Source organism: Schistocerca nitens, chromosome 11, assembly GCF_023898315.1.
Source record: "Schistocerca nitens isolate TAMUIC-IGC-003100 chromosome 11, iqSchNite1.1, whole genome shotgun sequence".
NCBI lineage: Eukaryota > Metazoa > Arthropoda > Insecta > Orthoptera > Acrididae > Schistocerca > Schistocerca nitens.
Genome location: NC_064624.1, coordinates 56,458,962 through 56,477,752, shown reverse-complemented (window position 1 = coordinate 56,477,752; position 18,791 = coordinate 56,458,962). Strand labels below are relative to the sequence as shown.

Below are 18,791 nucleotides of genomic sequence, written 5' to 3'. Positions count from 1 at the left end.
AACGTTATACAGAAGTAGACCAGGGACAGCAGGAGCACCAGAAGAGAGAAGATACAAAACATTTAAGATGAGGTTTTCTAGAAGGATGTTGAAAATTACATGGATTCATAAGATGATAAATGAAGCGGTTTTCCACAGAATTAGTGGAGAGAGGAGCATGTGGAAAGCCTAGACAATAAGGGACAGGATGATAGAGCATGCGATGAGACGTCAGGGGATAACTCCCGTGCTGCTAGAGGGATGTGCGGAGAGTAAAAATTGTAGGGAAAGACAGAGACTGGAATATGCCCACAAACACAATGATAATATAAATAATACTAACAACAAGACAAATAACAGTCTAGTTTATTTTTTCACATCACCCCCTTCACATCCTATCTCTACTGGTGGGTGTCTAAATTCACCACTGTATTTTCCCACATAACAGTCACTACAGGTGGAAAGGTAATGGACAGTACGAATGTGGGATCTCCTTCAAATTATAACATAAAATAATACACAACTAACTCACTGCCGAGCACAGATTTTGCACAAATGTTAGATTATTATAAACATAGTGCACTGGAATCTTGCTCACTTATAAATAACAAAAACAATCTTCTTAAATTTACACCTGCATATCACATGTGCACTATATCCGAAACGTGGCTACTTAGAAGTAACCATTTCTGTTTTCTGGCATTAATGTAATCTGATTTGACACAGATGGCAGGAGTACATTTGTGGTAAGGTGCTGCTATGGAATACCACAGACCAGACATTTCAAGTAACTTCCATAATATGAGTTTGATCCTCACTACACCAGCAGAAATAATCTCCATCATAAAATCATTAAAATCAAAAACATCTAGTGGGTATGATGAAATATCAACAAAGTTAATTAAAGAAGGTGATTCTGAGTTAAGTAACATATTAAGCTATCTGTGTAACCAGTCGTTTATTAGTGGAATATTTCCTGAATGGCTGAAATATGCTGAAGTTAAGCCACTGTTTAAGAAGGGAGATAACGCAATAGCATCAAATTTCCATCCAATTTCACTTTTGCCAGCATTCTCAAAACTTTTTGAAAAAGTATTGTACAATTGGCTTTATAACCATCTTATCTCAAATAACATACTGTCAAAGTCACAGTTCAGATTTCTAAAGGGTTCTGATATCGAGAAGGCTTACAGTGAAAATGTGCTTAATTCATTAGACAAAAAATTGCAGGCAACTGGTATATTCTGTGATCTGTCAAAGGCATTTGGCTGTGTAAATCACAAAATCCTTTTAAGTAAATTACAATATTATAGTGTAACAGGAAATGCTGCAAAATGGTTCAAATCTTATATCTCTGACAGCAAACAAAGGGTGTTATTAGGAAAGAGACATGTATCAAGCTATCAGGCATCATCCAGCTGGGAACTAATTACATGTGGGGTCCCACAAGGTTCCATTTTAGGGCCCTTACTTTTTCTTGTGTATATCAATGACCTTTCATCAGTAACATTACCAGAAGCCAAGTTCGTTTTGTTTGCCAATGATACAAACATTGCAATAAATAGCAAATCAAGTGTAGTCTTAGAAATGTCAGCTAATAAAATATTTGCTGACATTAATCCCTCGTTCCTAGCCAATTCTTTGTCACTAAACTTAGAAAAAACACACTACATGCAGTTCAGAACTTGTAAGGGGTGTACCACAAGTATATGCCTAACATACGATGACAAGCAGATAGACGAAGTGGACAGTGTTAAATTCTTGGGATTACAGCTTGATAATAAATTCAACTGGGAGGAGCACACCACAGAACTGCTGAAGCGTCTTAACAAATCTCTATTTGCAATGCGAATTGTGTCAGACATAGGGGATATAAAAATGAAAAAGCTGGCTTAGTATGCTTACTTTCATTCCATAATGTCATATAGGATTATTTTTTGGGGTAATTCATCAAGCCAAGCTAATGTTTTCCGGACACAAAAACGTTATATTTCCTTAATGAAATTTGTCATTAAAAATATATCACTTTTTCAAACCAACAGCTCAATTCATGGAATCAATACTAGAAATAAGAATAATCTTGACAAGGATTTAAAGTCACTTACTCTTGTACAAAAAGGTATAACAACCAATGAAATTTAGTTTAAGAGAAGCCTAAAGGATTTATTGGTGGTCAACGCCTTCTACTCCATTGATGAATTTCTCAGTAGGACCAACTGATTTGTTTGTTTGTGTGTGTGTAGTAAATACGTAATGTAGTAATTCTGTTACATGTTTATTACCAGATACATCAAAAAAAACCTTTTTTTTATTTTAAATTCAGTGCTTTAGTGTTTGTAAAATGATTCTTTAATATAGCGTACATTTAAAAAAATGACGCTCATTCCACTAGGGACCTGTGGAAGGTACATAAGCTTATTTGTTTGAGTTGCAAACATTTGTGTCATGTATTATTGTTTTTCTGACATGATCCACATCCTGGAGGACCTCCTCACTATGGATCAATTGGAATGAAAGTAAATCTAATCTAAAAGGAATCCCACAAAAAATCCTAAATACAATCTGCAAGTAGTAGCATTCCAAGCTGCAATAACTACTATAAATATTTATTACAATTAACTAAATATGTCAGCGTACAGATCATAGTGAGACACTGTAGCGAAACAAAGGCATAAAATGTTAATTTGGCAGGGTATACAAACATGATGATACGTGATTTAAATGGTTAATATTTCACTTCAGATTCAAACTGAGACAACAGAATGCATGAGACAAATATACATGATTACCAACTGCAGATTATATACTTGCCCACAAATTAGTAGTCAGAGAACTCTGAACACAGAATGATAATAGGCATTGGACATCTGCCTCTTGTTAATGAAGTCAAGTGAATCACCGATTAGGCTGGATTCAGAATCCAACAAATAGTATCAAATGATATTAAATTTACAAGGGATTTCCAATACATGTTATAAGAATGAATCAACTTGATCTATCAGAAAATTAGTGGAAGTAGAAAATAAAGTAAATGAGTTTTTAATTTGTCTGGAAGATCTCAGCAGCTGAAAGGAAATTGATGTCAGTTATCTGTGTAAAGACTGTACAACCACAGAGACAGAAAATCTTAACGCACGTGGTTACAAATTAGCTGAAAATGCATGTCGACTGAATATGAGTAAAGCAGACTGTTACATAAATGTTCATAATAATAAATTATTATTATTATTATTTCTTTACTTTCTCAGACGTTAAGTCTGGTTGAGAATGGAAAGTGACGCGGACCTTGATCAAGCGTCACTTCCTATTAACTGTACGGTATGTGTTATATTGCATTTAGGAACTTTCGGGTAATTGAACATGTATCAATAATTACGGATTTCTGTAGTTGTATATATGTGTTTGGATGTAGCTGTATTGCATTGATGTACTGGTGGATATTGTGTGGTATGACTCCTGTAGTTGATTATTATTATTATTATTATTATTATTATTATTATTATTATTATTATTTTAAAAATAAGTAGGGTCTATATGGATGAAGATACAAGAGCATATGCTTATGAGTTAATAGCGGAATATGTAATAATTGTGATCATTAGAGTATACATGTCTCTGCTGATTAATTGGAAAACATTAATTAAAATTTCAAAGGGTTACTGCTCTGTATATTGGAGATAAAGAAGGAATTATTAGTTTATAGTGATTTTAATGTGAATTTCTTGAAACCATCTGATGGGAAATGTGATCTAAAGATTATGTTAACTACCAACGTATTCACATAGATAACACAGATAATGTATTCATATGACCAGCTGAAATGATGCACACTGTCTTACCGTAAGAGTATTTTCTGATCTCAGTGCACAGTTAATCACATCACTTAATATACCATATTTACTCGAACCTAAGCCGCACTCGAACCTAAGCCGCACTCGAATCTAAGCCGCACCTGAAAAATGAGACTCGAAATCAAGAAAAAAATTTTTCCCGAATCTAAGCCACACCTGAAATTTGAGACTCTAAATTCAAGGGGAGAGAAAAGTTTTAGGCCACACCTACAAATAAAAACAAAGTTGCTCCATTGTAATATGAGACACAATTTAGGTCGAATGAATGACAATACAGCTACAGTAGTTTGGTTCGGGTCGTAAGCTTAGCAGTTAAGCTTTACCACGTAGCCATTGCTATGCGTCAGGCGCTCCATCCGTATTTATATGGGTACCCTTCCTTTTCCACATGCTTCATCTGGTTTGAATTGATTGTTTATTTTTCTTTGATCTGATAAGTGCCGTTTTCTTTGTTATAGGTGTTTACGTCTCTCTAAGTTGGAAATGAATTACTGTACTGTGTCATGCATTGTTCGTCGCATTCTGGTAGTGCGTGTTTACGGCCTGTTGCCGCTCGCGGCATGTCTTGCTTTTATGTGCACTACTGCCACTTACAATTTAAAAAAAAAAAAACAAAGAGAGAGAAAGAGAGGAATCGTCTCATTAGCGAAACAATGGCAAGAGACTGCTGTTTGTTGTTACTTACACTACTGCTTTCTTTGAAAATGGTCAACAAGAACCAAATAATAGACGGCGTATGATAGAAGATGTTCGGAATGAGAGCTTAGCGAAAAATTTTCTCCGTTTGAAAATCTTTGCAGACGCCTCTTTAGTACATTACATTCTGCACAGAAATTAGTCATCTTAGATTTAAAAATCTAGTCAATTGCCGTGCTTCATTTCTGACTGTATCACTATTAGGCATAAGAATAATACAAATGTAAACATGACATGATATGCATATTCTTCCACCTTTGCTTTTGTCTCACTCTAGTTTCGTAGTTTATTACGCAGACAGGGTTTAAATGAGATAGCAGCAAACACGAAATAATACATGGCAAAATGTTTATATTTGTATTATTCTGATGGTGAAGAGAGTACTGCATGTGATTCACAATTCATAAAAGTTCCTGTTAGCAACCATCTCTTCTCACAAGTAGGAAAAAATTCAGAATGTAGAGTTGGCCATATTGAGAAACATTCCAAACAGTCTTGCCAGTCGGATTTTCGTAGTACATTGAAATGCTGCTACATTCGAAGATGAACAATACGGAATTTGTATTTACTTCGTTGGATAATGTATGAAAATTCAGTGTTCGAAACTCGGGATGGAGGAAAAAGCTAGTCTTCCACTTCTTCGTTTTTTTTTTTTTTTTTTTTTTTTTTTTTTTTACCGACGCAGAGGTTTTGGCGGTACATATATTCGACGGCAGAAGTTACTTGTGGCAGCACCTACAAACATTTTTCAGAACTTCCGCTTGCTTTGTACTCGATTCTAAGCCACAGGCAGTTTAGATTCGAGTAAATATGGTAGCTTTATGTTGAATTCAGAAACAGTCAAAGAAAAGAATGTGGCTGATTTGTGAGAAGAATTAAGCGTTATGCAGTGAAATTTATTTCTCTGTTTACTCACTCTTGAAGATTATTTAATGTGTAGGGAATGGTTTTATGACACTTTACTTGAAATTTTAAACATTTTTATTCTCTGAGGTCCAGCAACCGTGCGTTAACTTAATTATAGGATGTATAGCCACCTCGGTTGCACAAAATTATTTTCAGATTGCCCACGGTTTTGACAGCTCTATGGCAGTCTTCATCAGAATAAAAGTTACATAGGATTGCCTAGAAAATATAATCACATGGCTTGAAATACAATATACTGAATAGGATTACTTCCATAAAATGTACAGAGTACTTACATGTAATCACACCATGGGTGACAAACATCTGAGCATTTTTGCTCTCATCAAATAGAAATTGTCAGAAGAATAAAAATTGAAATGCAAAAATTTAACATATTTGTCAACTGGAATAAAATATTCCATCAAAATACAATGGCAGCCGCGAGGTCACTTAGGATTCATACCATCTAGCAAGAAGTGATTGAATTACAGACAAGAGCAAATGCGGCATTGCAAAGACAAATTTTAAACATTAGAAGTAACAACAGGAAGCAGTGCACGAAAGTTACAACATACTGTAACGGCCTTATTTTACAAAAGAAAACAGTTTGAATAATTTACAGAGAAAACATGAAATTGGAAAGGAAAACAATGTTCAAAAGTCTACATTGAGGAGTGAATCACCATTCAGTCCAGTTTTAGTTAGTGACTCCATACCTTGAAAAAAGTTTTTGTTGCGTAACTGCAACTGTTTCTTAAGCACGAGATCATCCTTCAGAGATAAGTGTTTAAAAATCTCTCATTCTTCTACGATGTTAAGCCTAAAGCCTTTTTTATCGGAGTGCAAGATCTGGACGTGTTTTACATCTTTAGAATTATATCCTGTGATTAACAAATGGTCAGCGAAAGATGAATTGTGAACATTGGTGCCTTTTTTTGCCTAGATGGTGTTCCTTGAATCTTGTCGAAATAGGTCTGCCTGTTTGGTCGTTGTAATAGGATGGACAATTGCCGCAAATAATTTTATAAACACCAGAATTCTGCAGAGGGGACAGTGTAGGTTTCAAGTTATGTATGATGTTACTTTTTAAAGAATTATTGGTGGAGAAGACTACTCTACAGTTATATTAGTTTGAAGCAGACACTGTATCCTGTAAGACGCTGAATCCAGAAATGGTATAGACAAAAAAAAATTCTTTTCATTAGGTTCATTATTAGAAAGGCCAAGGGTGGTGACTCCCTTATTGGTTTTCCTACTAAAAATACTATCAACTATAGAAGGATCAGAGTCATTACTGACAGCAACAGTTTTAATCAAATTGATTTCGGAATTGAGATTTTCAGAATAAAGAGGGTGGAGGTGGCTCTATGAATGGCTGAATGGAAAAGACCATCTTATGAGAATGCAGGTGTATTGAAGCGAATGGTATAATTTGTCAGAACTGGTTTCTTTACAGAAGACGTTGAAGCCAATTTTGTCGTCTACTATCGCAAGAGTGAGATCTAGAGGGTTTAACAGCCGGAACTCATTTTTGAGTTCACAGGTGAAATAAATATTTTAATGAATCTCATTGAACATATTAAAAAGTCTAATAGCATCATTAGGCTGTTTGTAAATGATCAAAATGTCATCGACGTATCTAGCATATGAAGGAATGCGTAGAGTTGTGAGAAATTACTGAAAAATTTTACTTCTAAGGAATTAATGAACACATCTGCAAGGATTCCTGCTAAGGGGTTCCCATTGCAAGACCATCTAGTTGTCGATATTGTTTTCCATTAAACTCAAAATAATTGTATTTCACTACAATACAAAAGTAAATGCATGCAGTCAGTGATTTGGTCATCAGAAAATCTATTTTGAATGAATGTAATTTTTTTTTTCCGCTATATCTAAGGCTTCAAGTACCAGCACATTTGTGTAAAGATTTTTAATGTTAAAGGAAATTAATTTCATATCTCTGTCGCAGAGAATGTCTTTAATTTTATTAACTAAATCTTAACTGTTAGAAACAGAATAACTGCTGTGGAAAACGAACGGTTTTTTCAATATATCTTGCAAGAATTTGGCTAAGTCGTGATAAGCACTGTTCATACTGCTGGAAATTGAGCGGATCCCTACACATTCTTTTCTTTTTTATGGACTTTAAACTGATTTGTAATTTAAGCAGGTGAGGATTCATGTAACTTAGCTGCTTTTTTTAAAAAAGGTTTAAGAAGAGCTCTGGCATCGTTAATAGTGGTTCTGAGTTCTTTCTGCAAAGTTGGCATGGCGTCCTCGTGCAGCTCAGTTCTTTCAGGAAAATGTCCTGGATTTTTGTCTCGTAGTTTGTGATATTCGCTATTTTTGGCTTCATTAAAACAGCAAACAGTTAACACTTTCAGCCAGAAGGCAAATACTTGTTTATAAAGAATGACTACTGTATAACAAGGCGCCACAAAGCAACAGTGGAATTTCCCAAATAACGTAATTCGTCATCTTTGGGCGGCAATATAAACAGAAGAATACAGATCGATATGCGATCCTTCACTATTTTGTTCACTGGAGAACAAACAAAGTCCTGAGTGCAAAACACTTCTACTGTTTTTCTTAAATAAGATGGACGCAGATTTGTGACAGACTGACATAATTTTTACTAAATGCATAAAAACGTACGAGTTCAGGGAATCGGCAACGCAGCGCGAGTAATGAGTATAATGGGCGGGGGCACTACGAATGTAGTGCGGGACAATACGTTGAGAATGTGGGTTTTGCGGGAGGCGTGCCAGAGATAAATCCCTGCAGTCACGCTATCCTCTGCGTCCTCGGTGGCTCAGATGGATAGAGCGTCTGCCATGTAAACAGGAGATCCAGGGTTCGAGTCCCGGTCGGGGCACACATTTTCATCTGTCCCCGTTGACGTATGTAAATGCCTGTAAGCAGCTAAGGGAGTTCATTTCATTGTAATTTCATTCGGACATGTCCGAAAGAAACCATCTTAGTATATGAAAATTTCCCATTCATTCAGCAATGGACCAGGCAGAAGAAACTTAAGTAACATTCAACATGAATCGTTACACTAGCCACCTCCACAACGCACCACTCCACGACCTCTACATCATACTGGCCTCAGTCGCCCCAGGTTGCTATAGAAGGGCGAATGTGCAGAGAACGGCTAACACGAGGTCGCAGATCAATTTTATTTCTAGGTGACGATTAAACCTCTAAATGTTTACACGTGTCACTTTACGTCGAGCAGACTGCGAGAAGGCACGCGTGAAACGCACCGGTCAGAAGCACGATTTTAAAGAAAATCCGTCCGCCACCCACCTGGAAGTGCTTCGTCTTGCCCGGCGTGGCAGACACGGACACCTTCTTGTGGCCCAGCAGTGCGTTGATGGTGGAGCTCTTGCCCACGTTGGGGTAGCCCACGAGCCCCACCGTGGTGACACCCGGCAGCTCCGTCTCCCACCCGCGGTACGCCTCCTGCAGGAGCGCCACCAGCTCCTCGCAGTTCAGCAGCTTCCCACAGCTGTCGCCGTCGGACGACGACAGTTTGCCCTCGGGTGTCACTTCTGAAACAGTGAGCACTCCGTAGTGTTACACAGTAGTTCGGTTGTAATAGCCATCTAAACAATTACATGTGAGGAGCCTAAATAGCAATCAGATGTGAATGTGTGTATTTGACAGTATTACATCTACATCTACATGATTACTCTGCAATTCACATTTAAGTGCTTGGCAGAGGGTTCATCGAACCACAATCATACTATCTCTCTACCATTCCACTCCCAAACAGCGTGCGGGAAAAACGAACACCTAAACCTTTCTGTTCGAGCTCTGATTTCTCTTATTTTATTTTGATGATCATTCCTGCCTATGTAGGTTGGGCTCAACAAAATATTTTCGCATTCGGAAGAGAAAGTTGGTGACTGAAATTTCGTAAATAGATCTCGCCGTGACGAAAAACGTCTTTGCTTTAATGACTTCCGTCCCAAGTCGCATATCTTATCTGCCACACCCTCTCCCCTATTACGTGATAATACAAAACGAGCTGCCCTTTTTTGCATCCTTTCGATGTCCTGCGTCAATCCCACCTGGTAAGCATCCCACACCGTGCAGCAATATTCTAACAGAGGACGAACGAGTGTAGTGTAAGCTGTCTCTTCAGTGGACTTGTTGCATCTTCTAACTGTCCTGCCAATGAAACGCAACCTTTGGCTCGCCTTCACCACAATATTACCTATGTGGTCTTTCCAACTGAAGTTGTTCGTAATTTTTACACCCAGGTACTTAGTTGAATTGACAGCCTTGAGAATTGTAGTATTTATCGAGTAATCGAATTCCGACGGAATTCTTTTGGAACTCGTGTGGATAACCTCTCACTTTTCGTTGTTTAGTGTCAACTGCCACCTGCCATACCATACAGCCATCTTTTCTAAATCACTTTGCAACTGATACTGGTTTCCGTATGACCTTAGTAGATGGTAAATTACAGCATCATCTGCGAACAACCTATGAGAACTGCTCAGATTGTCACACAGGTCATTTATATAGATCAGGAACAGCAGAGGTCCCGGGACACTTCCCTGGGGAACACCCGATATCACTTCAGTTTTACTCGATAATTTGCCGTCTATTACTACAAACTGCAACCTTCCTGACAGGAAATCACGAATCCAGTCGCACAACTGAGACGATACCCCATAGGCACGCAGCTCGATTAGAAGTCGCTTGTGAGGAATGGTGTGAAAAGCTTTCCGGAAATCTAGAAATACAGAATCAACTTGAGATCCCCAGTCGATAGCGGCCATTACTGCGTTGCACAAGAACGATGTTTTCTGAAACCGTGCTGATTACATATCAATAGATCGTTCCCTTCGAGGTGATTCATAATGTTTGAATACAGTATATGCTCCAAAACCCTACTGCAAACTGATGTCAATGATATAGGTCTGTAGTTCAATGGATTACTCCTACTACCCTTCTTAAACACTGGTGTGACCTGCGCAATTTTCCAATCTGTAGGTACAGATCTATCGGTGAGCCAGCGGTTGTATACGATTGGTAAGTAGGGAGCTATTTTATCAGTGTAATCTGAAAAGAAACCTAATCGGTATACAATCTGGACCTGAAGACTTGCCCGTATCAAGCGATACGGCAGTATTAGGAAGAGGATAGATTGCTACTTAGCTAAAAGATGACCTGTCGAATTGCAGACTGGCACACTGAAAAGACTGTTACAGATTACAGCTTTCGGACAAAGCCTTCTCTGAAAAGAAAACACGAACACATTCACACGAGCTAGCGAACCTCGCCCGTATATCGTCATTACCACCAGCAGCTCCGACCAGAATGCCAGTCTGGTGTGTGTGCATGTGGCGTGCTTGCTTGTTGGAATGTGTGTCTTTTGATAATATTATGAAAAGGATAGAGTGCTACTCACCATACAGCGAAGGTGTTGAGTCGCAGGTAGGCACAACAGAAAGACTGTCAAACAACTAAGCTTTTGGCCAAAAGGCCTTCTTACAAGCTGGACAAAACACACACACACACACACACACACACACACACACTCTCTACTCCATGCAAACACACATACATGATCACTATCTCTGGTGGCTGAGGCCAGTCTGATCGCAGCAGCCACTAACAGTGTGTGTGTGTGTGTGTGTCTAGCTTGAAAGAAGGCCTTTTGGCCAACAGCTTACTTGTTTGACAGTCCTTCTGTTGCGCCTACCTGCGACTCAACATCTCCACTATACAGTGAGAAGCAATCTAGCATTCTCATAATATTGTCATTATTCCATCCTGGATTTTCCATTGTGTGTGTGTGTGTTTGTGTGTGTGTTTTCTTTGCTGAAGAAGGCTTTGGCCAAAAGCTATAATGTGGAACAGTCTTTTTCTTGTGCCTCCCTGCAACTTGACAGGTCATCTTTGAGTAGCAATCTATCATTTTCGTAATATTGATTTCCTTCCTGTGCGTTCAAATCGTTTATTTATGTGCAATATATGTAATGTGTTTTCTTAATAAACATCTTCACTTGTGTTCTGGGCCAAGTACACATTCTGATGGCAGCCGTAGATGCAGTGACGGCCAGTGATCACAGGAAAATCTTGCCATTCAGTGTTGCAGATCTCTGTCCCCACTGTGTTAAAAAGAACCACCACCACTTGGTGACTAATATGTATCACACTGTATGCAAGTCACGCTGTATGTGAGTCACGTTGGAACTGTTCACATCCTTGTCAGTCTTAAAAGAACAGAAGTACTGATGTTCACATGCAATATACCCGTATAAATCTCCATTCTTAACAAATCCTGCATTGAGAGTAATTACATAAAATGACTCTACATCCTATAAAATGAAGTGAATTTAAAACTGAAAACAAAAGGAAAGGTGGCAATGCATGCCTAAAACTATGCCAAGAAAGTTTTAGCTGAATGAGAGGGGTTATGCACGAATGCATACAAGATTCAAACAAAAACTCTGCTACATGCCTAAAAGGCATTCTCAAAGAGTTTCTCTCTCTCTCTCTCTCTCTCTCTCTCTCTCTCTCACACTCACACACACACACACACACACACACACACACACACAAGTTTTTTGCATCACCACCGTTTTTCAAAATTCATTTAACAGAAACAAAAAACTGGCTCCAGACCAGCAAGTAAAAAAATAAATAAATAAAAATTTAAAAAAAACACTTGTTTAATAACAAAGTCATATGTTTCTATGGTGGATTTTTCACAGCACTCCTTAAGGGGGGTAGGATGTCAACTCCCATTTTTCAAAATTCATTTCACAAAAACCAAAAAGTGGCTCCAGATCAGCAAGTAAATAAATAAATAAAAATTAAAAAAAAACACTTGTTTAATAACAAACTCCTATGTTTCCGTGGTGGATTTTTCACAGCACTCCTTAAGGGGGGTAGGACGTCAAACGGGCCGACTTGGAGCAGGAGAGTCACCACAGGACATTTTAATTTCCACTGTCTATACTTTTACAAATAAATTCATAAAACTTTGTCACCATGACCAGGAAGGATTGAGGACTCTCACTTATCGCGGTGGAAGTTCAAAAACGTAGCAAAATACCTTTTTTTACATGTGAAATTTCATCATTTTTTCACTTATTACCGGCTGCATTTGTTCCTATAGGTACACTTTCCTTCCTAAGTAAGAGAGATTCTTCGATGAATTTTTCATAGGATACAAACCATAGTTACAGGTGTATGAAACTCTAGAACTTTCCAAAGCTATTAAAAAACTGTGGAAAAAATTGAGATTATTTAACTATAAAACTTGAGTTTTTTCTAAACATGAAGTTTAAAATGTAACAGTTCATTCATTTTTTCATAAATTAAAGAACTTCTAGAGTTTCATACACCTGTAACTATGGTTTGTATGCTGTGCAAAAGTCATCAAAGAATCTCTCTTACTTAAGAGGAAAAGTGTACCTTTAGCAACAAATGCAGCCAGTAGTAAGTGAAAAAATGATGAAATGTTACGTTTTTGAGCTTCCACTGCTATGAGTACAAATCCTGAATCCTTCCTGGTCATGCTGTTAAAGTTTTATGAATTTATTTGTAAAAGTATAGACAGTGGAAATTACAATGTCCCGTGGTGCCTCTCCTGCTCCAAGTCGGCCCGTTTGACGTCCTATCCCCTTGAGCAACATCAATACACGGTGGAATGTCACCTCGCTCGGACATTGTAGCATACCTCCAGTAAAACCAATGAGCCAGATTTGATCCGAACTGTCATCTCTCCCACGGCCACTGTGTGCAAGGTGGCCATTATACACGTCTTTGTCGACATCCAAAACCAGCTCGCTTCAGTCAATATCACACATTTGATTAGGTTCGTGTCAAGCAAACAGGGAAGCCACTCCATTCTGAGATGCTGCTGTGCTGAAGGAACTTTTTCACAAGAACAGCACAATGAGCACACGAGTTATCACACGTCAAGACGAAACTGTCACCAAATGTGGGTTTTGCAGTTACACTATCGCTTGCAGAATCTCATCCCTGTATTGTCGAGCAGTGGGAGAGCCATCGACAACCACGAGAGGGGTACGGTGGCCCCGTGTAATGACACCCCAGAACATACTTCGAATACCACCTCGTTGCACAGGTGGAACACAGTTCTGGAGGCATTCAAAATTACCAGATTACACATTATCTATGATTATTAAGACACAAACAATCTCACTTTCATCCACGAACAACGTAGAATGCCAATCCTGGGGTGTCCATTCTCCACGATTTCTTGCCCATCTGTGATGGTCTCCACGGTGATGTGGTGTACGACACGGTGCTCCCTACGGTTGTCAGGAATAGTGATTTGCATCACACAACCATCTCCTAACAGTTTGATGTTCCTGCACCCCATACAAATGCTGAAATTCAGTTCTGGAGCACTGTGCTCACGGTTCCTCTGAACTGAATGTCGTAGGTATTGATCGACCTGTGCACCTGTCGAACGTGGACGGCCCTTGTGGAGTAAATTCTCAATGCTATTTGTCAGTTACAACCAGTTTCAGATCTGCACCACATCACTTCCACTGCAGTGCAAATCTCTATCAACTTTCACATGTTGACAATTATTCAGCGCATTGTGTGACAATACGGACCAGATCGTAGATCGTGACTGTCCTCCTTGGCAAGATGTATGTTCACTCTACAGACATCTCTAAAGTATCCCCCTACTGGCGCCTTGCTTTCAACTGAAATGCTGTAATTCATTCCAACGTATTGCTCCACCGATAAAAATTACGTTAAAACACTGTGCTGATGTAGCATTGAAGTAGCTGGTTGGATTAACTAGTAGTGGATTGAAGTAAAACTTTGAGTAATTGATGTTTATGGATAGTTAGTTAGTAGAATAGACAACGTGTGTGCGTGTGTGTGTGTGTGTGTGTGTGTGTGTGTGTGTGTGTGTGTGTGTGTGTGTAAATAACCCTATGCTGTCCTGACCCATCCTTGCACAAGGCACAATCATATTTATTTTAGTGAATAAATAATTAGTGCTTCATTTATTAAAATGGAACTGAATGCTTAATTTTAAATCACACCACATTATTGGTGTGGGTTTAGATACATTTATATTCTCATCTAATTTTCATTTGCAAACTTTAAGTTTCAACAATACTAAGTGGTATTATGTATGACATTTTGTAATCACATAACTATGATGAACAATTTCTGTAAGTGCAGTTGAGAAGGAGAAGCAAACCAGCTAAACTCCTACGAGGCAGGGGACACAGCCTGACGATGGATTAGCAGCAAACATGTGGGTTTCCCAGCAGGTCGTGCTGTCAGCCAGGCCACTTCTGGAGCACGCTCGACAACAAAAGAAGGGTGCCGGGAACCGAATTCCCTTACACCTGTAGCTAATGACCGGCCGCACAAGTGCGACCCTCTGTGGGGCCGACAACCTGAGACAACCGCGTGGAAATCCATCTGCTGGCAACGCACCACACGCACGCGACCGTGACGAGACGGCCGCGGTGAAACGACAGGAGACAGGCGATAAAGGGGCACGGAGCCCTTTTGACAGGTATCGTTGCAAGGAACTTACAGATGACAATGGTGCCTGTTAACATTTCCTGCCAGATACCTACTGTCAAGCGGCAGTAAACCCTGGTCGATGTTCTCTGCTTGCTAAGGGTGGCATACAGAAGAGCCTTTAAGTGTCATCCTTGCGCACGAATATCAAAACCGGTGAGTCGAATGACAAAACTTCACGGCTTTGACAACACGATGAGGAATCGGTCGACTCGGTGAGATGCAGGAATGTCTTCATCTGTGGGCACGTGCTTACTGCTAACAACCATAAATATTGGTCAGTGCTAAATATTCGTCAGTGTTCTCTGCTTACTAAGGAGGTCACACAGAAGAGCACAGGAACACCCAAGCAACCATCGGTACAACAGACACCTATGACGAATACCATATTTACTCGAATCTAAGCCGCTCTTTTTTTCCGGTTTTTGTAATCCAAAAAACCGCCTGCGGCTTAGAATCGAGTGCAAAGTAAGCGGAAATTGTGAAAAATGTTGGTAGGTGCCGCCACAACTAACTTCTGCCGTCGAATATATGTAGCGCTACACAGGCATGCTTTGCAGACACAAAGATAAATACTGGCACCAAAACCTCTGCGTCAGAAAATAAATTAAAAAAAAAAAAAAGGTGGAAGGCGAGCTTTTTTCTCCGCCCTGAGTTTCGACCACTGCATTTTCCTACATTATCCAACGAAGTAAATACAAATTCCGTATTATTCAACTTCGAATGTAGCAGCATTTCAATGAACTATGAAAATCCGACTGGCAAGACTGTTTGGGATGTTTGTCAATATGGCCAACTCTACGTTCTGAAGTTTTTCTGACCTGTGAGAAGAGATGGTTGCTAATAGGAACTTTTATGAATTTGTGAATCATACGCAGTATTCTCTTCACCATAAGAATAATAGGAATATAAACATTTTGCCATGTATTCTATCATGTTTGCTGCTATCTCATTTAAATCCTGTCTGCCTAATAAACTACAAAACTAGAGTGAGGCAACAGCAAACGCGGAAGAATATACATGTCATGTCATGTTTATATTCGTATTATTCTTATGCCTAATAGTGATACAGTCAGAAATGAAGCACGGCAATTGACGAGATTTTTAAATCTAAGATGGCTCTAATTTCTGTGCAGAATGTAATGTACTAAAGAGCCGTCTGCAAAGATTTTCAAACGGAGAAGAATTTTCCCTAAACTCTCGTTCAGAACACCTTCTATTATATGCAGTCTATTATTTGGTTCTTGTTGATCATTATCAGAGAAAGTAACAGTGTAAGTAACAAAAAATAGCAGTCTCTGGCCATTGTTTTGCTAATGAGATGATTCCTCTCTCTCTTTTTTTTAAATTGTAAGTGGCAGCAGCATGCAAAAAAGCAAGCCATTCCACAGCGACAGGCCATAAACACTCATTATCAGAACGAGACAAACAATGCGTGACACAGTACAGTAATGCATTTTCAGCTTAGAGTGACGGAAACACCTATAACAAAGAAAACGGCGCTTATCAGATCAAAGAAAAATAAGCAATCAATTCAAACCAGACAAAGCACGTGAAAAAGGAAGGGTAACTGTATAAATACGGACGGAGCACCTGATGCATAGTGATGACTATCTGGTAAAGCTTAACTGCTAAGCTTACGAGTCTAACCACACTACTGTAGCTGTATCGTCATCCATTCGACCTAAATTGTGTCTCATATTACAATGGACCAACTTTGTTTCGATTTGGAGGTGTGGCCTAAAACTTTTCTCTCCCCTTGAATTTTGAGTCTCAAATTTTAGGTACGGCTTAGATTCAGGAAAATTTTTTTTCCTCGATTTCGAGTCTCATTTTTCTGGTGCGGCTTAGATTCGAGTAAATACGGTAGATCGCAACAAAGACACAAACACGAATCACATCGAGATGTAGGTAACGTGGGTCACTTCGAGGAACTTCGAGATGGCAGAGACGGCAAGTCCGCACGTAGCATGTGGACAGCATTCCCTACTGAAAGTTGCGGTGATGAGCGCCGCCCTATACTGTACCTCGCTACAGTGGAAGTACTGCGTGTGCCAGTGAATAGTGATTGTACGGTTCATAGTACAACGCCTGTATGTGTGTTTCTTTCAGCAAGACTGAATATTTTATTAAATTATCAGAAGTCATACTATTGCTTTAAAATTCTTTCACTCGAAAGAAAAACTTTAATCTGAAGCTGCAATCTTATTCATTTAAATTATTTAAAAGTATCTTTTCAATTACAATTTTTTTATAGTTGTATGATGTCTTAATGTGAATTGCTTTTGACTCTTGTATTTTAGGATGTGTTTTTATTTATTGGTGTTTGTTTTTGTGTAATGTATTAGGTTAGTAACAATTTGTTCTTCGTGAATTCACTGTTGTGGTATTGCAGAGTTTATCAGTCTCATAATTAAACTTCATTCTTATTGGGCTGTGGTCAATTAGCCTTTGCATTGGACATAAGGGTAACAATCATTTAATTATTTGTGGATTCAAATGAATGACATGGTAATTATTTGTTTGCTGACTGACTGACCTATAGCAGAGTCATTAAATCAGTGCCACAAATTTATTTAAATCGGCAAATTATTAGATTTGTGGGATATTGTACCTTTTTTTTTACGGTAACTACTTTGCAAGACAATGTTTTTTTTACCTATTTGTCTGATGACTGCTTTTTAATCTTCTTTTGTATAATACTCATGTTATTATTTTTATTTTTTTAAATTACTGTGCACCTTTGGTACTTATATTTAATTTGCATGTCAATAATCAGCCATAAATTTGCCTGTGATCAACTGGCTCTTGCATTGAGCCGATCCTGGGGAACCCCTTAAGGGTGACAACCATCAACTGTGTTCATATTAATGACACAGGGACCATTGCCTTTACTTGCTGACTGAATTTGGTGCACACTATCTTTTAAATAGGTGTCACAGATTTTTCTTTTTTTCTTTTTAAATTGGTAGATTCTAAAAATATTTGGTATGAAATTATTATCTTTTAACAAACACCTGGTGACCTTTTGCCTTTTTTTTTTTTGCACTTTATAATTGGTTTGGATTGTGAGTGAAAAGCCTGCTTGGGAATGTCCTAGCATGGCCAGAACATTCCCCACACAGTCTTATCCCAGAGCATTGGTGTGATGAAAGGTCTCTGTTAGACTCCTTTCATGCTATTTTCCTCAATCTATTGTTGTTTGCATCATAAATTCCACCTCTAAATGTACTGTGGTATTTCTAAATTTATCTGGCAGGAGACTGAGCAGTGGAATACATTACATTGATGCATAAACACAAACTACATGTCATACAACACATTTTTATATGTAATTCGTATCATACAGTTTGATGTGGAACCCACAGCCGCCTCTTTTACATAGTGTATAAGATGTCTTAAGATATTGTCATCTCCTTTCCTCCTTGTGTGAAAGGATTAATGAGTGAGGGTGGTAGCAGAGAAGTCTGTTTGTTAAGGAACAGTAGGACCGACGTCCGAGTAGGTAGCTTCAATTTCTAAGGCAAAGAGGTTTGTCTCCTTGGTGTGGTCCTGTCTGTCCCTTGTCAAATTGGTACAGGAAGCTGCCTCTCTGATCAATTCCTATTGTATCTGTGGGACACACTCGGAAGGGGCCCACGCTACTCAGTCTGCGGCCAGTTTCTGAAGTGGTAAGATCTCCGGGTAAGTGTGTGTCTGGTGAATCCTAAGGACAATGGAATTCGTTAGTTCAGCTTCAGTGAAAAATTAATCACTTTTGTTACAGGTCTATATCAAAAATGTTTTTATATTATTTTAAATCACAATGTA

General features: G+C 38.6%; 1 protein-coding gene across 2 annotated transcripts in view; it reads right to left on the bottom strand.

Moving 5' to 3' along the window:
• Positions 1–18,791, bottom strand: part of LOC126213339 (large subunit GTPase 1 homolog) — a 171,014-nt gene that overhangs the window by 82,562 nt on the left and 69,661 nt on the right. For both annotated transcript variants that reach the window (XM_049941036.1, XM_049941037.1), the window contains exon 7: positions 8,742–8,986. In XM_049941036.1, coding sequence (XP_049796993.1) covers positions 8,742–8,986 — 245 coding nt within the window. The remainder of the gene's footprint in view (positions 1–8,741; positions 8,987–18,791) is intronic.